The sequence below is a fragment of the Macrobrachium rosenbergii genome, chromosome 21 (assembly GCF_040412425.1).
Source record: "Macrobrachium rosenbergii isolate ZJJX-2024 chromosome 21, ASM4041242v1, whole genome shotgun sequence".
NCBI lineage: Eukaryota > Metazoa > Arthropoda > Malacostraca > Decapoda > Palaemonidae > Macrobrachium > Macrobrachium rosenbergii.
Genome location: NC_089761.1, coordinates 33297993 through 33303143, shown reverse-complemented (window position 1 = coordinate 33303143; position 5151 = coordinate 33297993). Strand labels below are relative to the sequence as shown.

At 40.9% G+C, this 5151-nt stretch overlaps 1 protein-coding gene across 1 annotated transcript in view; it reads right to left on the bottom strand.

Annotated features, from left to right (window-relative positions):
* The window catches only part of LOC136849438 (uncharacterized), an 18277-nt gene extending 13908 nt beyond the window's left edge, over nucleotides 1-4369 (bottom strand). Inside the window, exon 1 of the mRNA XM_067122789.1 lies at nucleotides 4247-4369. Coding sequence (XP_066978890.1) covers nucleotides 4247-4369 — 123 coding nt within the window. The remainder of the gene's footprint in view (nucleotides 1-4246) is intronic.
* Nucleotides 4370-5151: the final 782 nt, after the last annotated feature.

Below are 5151 nucleotides of genomic sequence, written 5' to 3'. Positions count from 1 at the left end.
TAGAAAGACAACAGTTGACAGTAAAAGATGAAAAACGCCAAATGTGAAAAATGCAAAATCGTACAATATCAGAGGCGAGAGAAAACCAAATGTAAATAAGTAGACAAGAGAGGGACGAAGCACTGAGTCGAAGGGAACGAAGAGCCGGGATAGGAGGAGGAGGAGGAGGAGGAGGAGGAGGAGGAGGAGGAGGAGGAGGAGGGAGGAGGAGGAGCGCCTGAAACCAGACCTGGGGAACCAGAGGATCGCTTTCAAGGGGAGAGAAACTTACGTTTACGCTGCTGCAAATACTCTCCCTTCCTTGTTACACGAGAGAGAGAGAGAGAGAGAGAGACAAAGAACAGAGAGAGAGAGAGAGAGAGAGAGAGAGAGAATTACGATAGCTAACTCAGGATTTCCATTCCCCGACAAGGTAAAAAAAACTTCCGAAGTTGAATGATCTCAAATCCAGTAAATGGCATACTTCCGCTATGCCAGATCCGGTAAAATGGCATACTTTCGATGTTACAGATCCGGTAAATGGCATAATTTCGATGTTACTGATCCGGTAAATAGCATACTTTCGCTGGTACAGATCCAGTAAATGGCATACTTTCGCTGTTACAGATTCGGTCAATGGCATACTTTCGTTGTTCCAGATTAAATGGCATCTTTCGGGTAAATTCAGTAAATGGCATAGTTTTGCTGTTACAGATCCGGTAAATGGCATACTTTCGCTGGTACAGATCCGGTAAATGGCATACTTTCGTTGTTACAGATCCGGTAAATTCGTTACAGATAAAATGGCATACAGATCCGGTAAATGGCATCGCTGTTACAGATCTGGTAAATGGCATACTTTCGCTGTTACAGATCTGGTAAATGGCATACTTTCGCTGGTACAGATCCGGTAAATGGCATACTTTCGCTGTTACAGATCCGGTAAATAGCATACTTTCGCTGTTGCAGATCCGGTAAATGGCATACTTTCGCTGTTACAGATCCGGTTAATGGCATACTTCCGTTGTGCCAGATCCGGTAAATAGCATACTTTCGCTGTTGCAGATCCGGTAAATGGCACAGCCTCTCCATAGTTTTCTTTTACAGAAAACTACAAAGACCTCAGAGGTCACACATGACCTTCTATCTCACAAATGACCTACATTATCCCTACGACAACTGAAGGGCATCTCTCTCTCTCTCTCTCTCTCTCTCTCTCTCTCTCTCTCTCTCTCTCTCTCTCTCTCTCTCTCTCTAAAATAAACAAATTAATAAAAATAAAAGCTGAACAATAACTCCATTAGAATGGAGACTAAATCAAAGCTTTCATCCACAACAGCCTCCGCAAGAACGCCAAAGGGGAAATTCCTCTGAGGAGTCTCTATATTAGGTAATTTATCTCCAGTGGCTATTCATTAACCCAAAACTGAGCGGGTGAGAAGGAACCTCCCAAAAAATGTGGCCCCTGGTCAGGTTAATGGGAAAATGGAGTTTTATAACAATTCTTCCTTCGCAATATACAATTTTCACTTACCTTGTTCATTTATTTACTAATTTATTTATTTATTGGTTCACCCATTTATCTATTTTACCGTCTATCTACCTCTTTATCTAACTATTTCTTTATTTTTGGTTGATTTCTGTTACCTCGTCTCAAATCATACACCTTCGTCTTCCGTGTTCAACAGTTTTCACGTATTTATTAATTAATTCATTAATTTACTTATTTATTAATTTATTTATCTATTTATTTACCTCTTTATTTATCTGTTTATTTATTTATTTCGTTAATTTCTGTCACCTCATCTCAAATCATACATCTTCATGTTGAACTCATCTCACGTCAAACCAGCTTCACTTCAGTTCATCTTACCTCTGGTTTTCTTCCGCTTAGTCATCTTATTTCATCTCATTCCTCTTATTACGAAGGGCCACTTTCCTCTTATTTTCGGCCTTTCTCGCCCCCCTCCCCAGACCACTTTCCTCTTCGTCCCATTCCTCTTATATCAGACCAATTTCTAAGTCTTGGTCTTGTTACCTGGGGCCATTTACCTAAAATTGGTTCCTTTTGACCAAGACCGATATTTTATGACCTCTCATTCATTCTCACAATCGACTCTCTCTCTCTCTCTCTCTCTCTCTCTCTCTCTCCAGGTTCTTTTAACCTTTCTTTATTCCACTTTTATCAGTGCTCTTTCAATTCCCATTATCATCCATTACACGTCTTCTTGCCTGTTCTCTCTCTCTCTCTCTCTCTCTCTCTCTCTCTCTCTCTCTCTCTCTCTCTCTCTCTCTCTCTCTCTCTCCAGATTCTTTTTACCTTTCTTTATTCCACTTTGACAACTTCCATTAAATCTTTTTCTTTGCTTGTTCCTTCTCTCTCTCTCTCTCTCTCTCTCTCTCTCTCTCTCTCTCTCTCTCTCTCTCTCTCTCTCCAGGTTCTTTTAACCTTTCTTTATTCCACTTTTACAAGAGTTCCCTTAAGCCTGTCCATTAGCGTTCCAATATTTCCCATCTTCGCTTATCTTCTATTTATCCCGTTCTCTCCTCTCCAATTCCCATCCTATTCTTCCCCCCTCCTCATCCCTCCCCTTCCCAAGACTTCCCCAGGCCGTCCCCAAATTGCTTGGGCGTCTTTCATCCTCTAAAAACAAATTAAAAATGGAAAAATAAAACCTAGTTGGCACCTTCGTTTCCTTTAATCCTCAGTGGCAGAGAAAAATCTCAATGCAATTGAACCCACGAGTTCCAAAACAAGTTTGAGACACTTTGCAACAGCCGTGTGTGTGTGTGGCAGCTCTCTCTCTCTCTCTCTCTCTCTCTCTCTCTCTCTCTCTCTCTCTCTGTCTCTCTCTCTCTCTCTCTCTCGTAAAATTTCAACATTACACTTTACAGTATCAGCAGACTAACTCTCTCTCTCTCTCTCTCTCTCTCTCTCTCTCTCTCTCTCTCTCTCTCTCTCTCTCTCTCTCTCGTAAAATTTCAATATTACACTTTACACAGTATCATTTAACTCTCTCTCTCTCTCTCTCTGTCCTCTAATGCTATCCGGATTTCCTTATTCTCTCTCTCTCTCTCTCTCTCTCTCTCTCTCTCTCTCTCTCTCTCTCTCTCTCTCTCTGTCCTTTAATGCTATCTGGATTTCCTCTCTCTCTCTCTCTTGATACTGAAGTGCAGATTGACTCACCAGCAATTCTGGGAAGGAAAATAGGTATATTTTCGCTTCTTAATTATACTTAAGATACTTATTCCTAATCAGCAACTCTATAAAGAGATCACAAACAAACGCACACATACACACACACACAAACAACGAGCACGCGCATTACTTGACGGAAAGAAGGAAAAAAACATTGAAACAAAGATATCTCATTTCATTTTAATCCATGATATTATATTAGTGCCAAACTTCTTATATACTAATGTCCACAAACTAACAATTCACAAAGTTCCTACAATATAATCTTAACTTTTTTCTTAAGGAAATTATTCATTTTCACGGCTATTCCCTAATTTATTCTATGTTTATTATTTATCTTTTCGTTTCTCTGTCTTACATATATATATTTTCTGCTTTTCTCTCGTGTCTCCAAATAGCTAATCTTAATATTTCTTTTTTCTACCTTAACCTTATTCATTACAACTTTATTTTCTTTATTCAATGTTTATTATTTATCTTTTCGTTTCTCTGCGTCAGTTGCATGCATAAATTTTCTGCTTTTCTCTCGTGTTTCCAAGTAGCTAATTTTAATATTTAATTTTTCTACCTTTACCTGATTCTTCATAATTCTTTTTTCTTTATTCTCTTCGTAAAACCCTTTCTACTCCTTTTTCCTTATTCCTCTCCTAAACCCCTCTCTGCATTTGCCGTTTCCACTAATTGCTCTTGCAAGCATTTTCTACACTTCTCCATTTCGTTCACAGAACTTTTCCATTCCTTTGCGCCCCTTCCCTTTCATCTCCGTATCCACTATTCCATGTGCTAATCGTCTTCCCTCTCTCCCTCCTTCATTCCCTTCGTACGTACAACTCGCTCGCATTTTCTATCTCCACTAATTCCCCTCTCAGACATTTTTCTATTTTTCTTCATTTTATTTACTACATTCTTCCTTTCCTTGTCTCGCCTTTATATCTATTCCTTTCATCTCCAGATACATGATACCATGTGCATTATCTCCTCCTCTTCTTCTTCTTCTTCTTCTTCTTCTTCTTCTTCTTCTTCTTCTTCTCCATTTCATTTACAAAGCTTTTCCATTCCTTATCTTACTTTCAAACCCTTTCCCTTCATCTCCAGATACATGAGGCTATGTGCATTACCTCCTCCTCCTCCTCCTCCTCCTCCTCCTCCTCCTCCTCCTCCTCCTCCTCCTCCTCCTCTTCTCCATTTCATTTACAAAACTTTTCCATTCCTTCATCCCCAGATACATGAAGCTATGTGCATCACTTCTTCTTCTTCCTCCTCTTCCTCCTCCTCCTCCTCCTCCTCCTCCTCCTACTCCCCTCATCTCCTCCTCTGCTCCATCTCTTTGTCCACCATTAGACGAGATAAAAATAAAAATAAGAGAGAAAACAAGAATCGATAGGAAGACATTATGCAAGGGCATTAAAGATGTGCATCGTCCCCTCAGGGGCTACAATGGCCGTGATGTAATGGCATTTGTGAACGGGATTAGCCGTGTCTGACAGAAACCTGTCTGGCGTCAGTTACGTGGAGGTTGGTTTGGTGTTCTTGTTTCTTTTTCCCCTTCCCCTTCCCCCTTCCCCCTTCCCATTTCCCCTTCCTCCTACCCGTGCCTCTTTCCCTCAACCAACCCCACAACCTCCCTCAACCTTAAAAAGGAAGGTTCCTGTCCGTTTTATTTATCAAAATAGGCTCCTCTGTCTCTTTTCTCCCCCTTCCCCCTACCCACCCCCTTCCCTTTTCCCCCTTCCTCCTACCCCTTCCCCTCCACAAACCCCACAACCTACCTCAACCTCAAAAAGAACATTTTCTGTCCAATATACGTTGGTTATTTCTCAAAATAGTTTCATTCGAATTCGTCCATTTTTTTGTTTGTGTGTCTTCCCCTCCCACTTTCTACTTCACCCTTTTCCCCTGCCCCTTCCCCAACTCCTTCCCCAACCCCTCCCCCAACCCCCGAACCTACCTCAACTTCAAAAAGAAAACTTCTT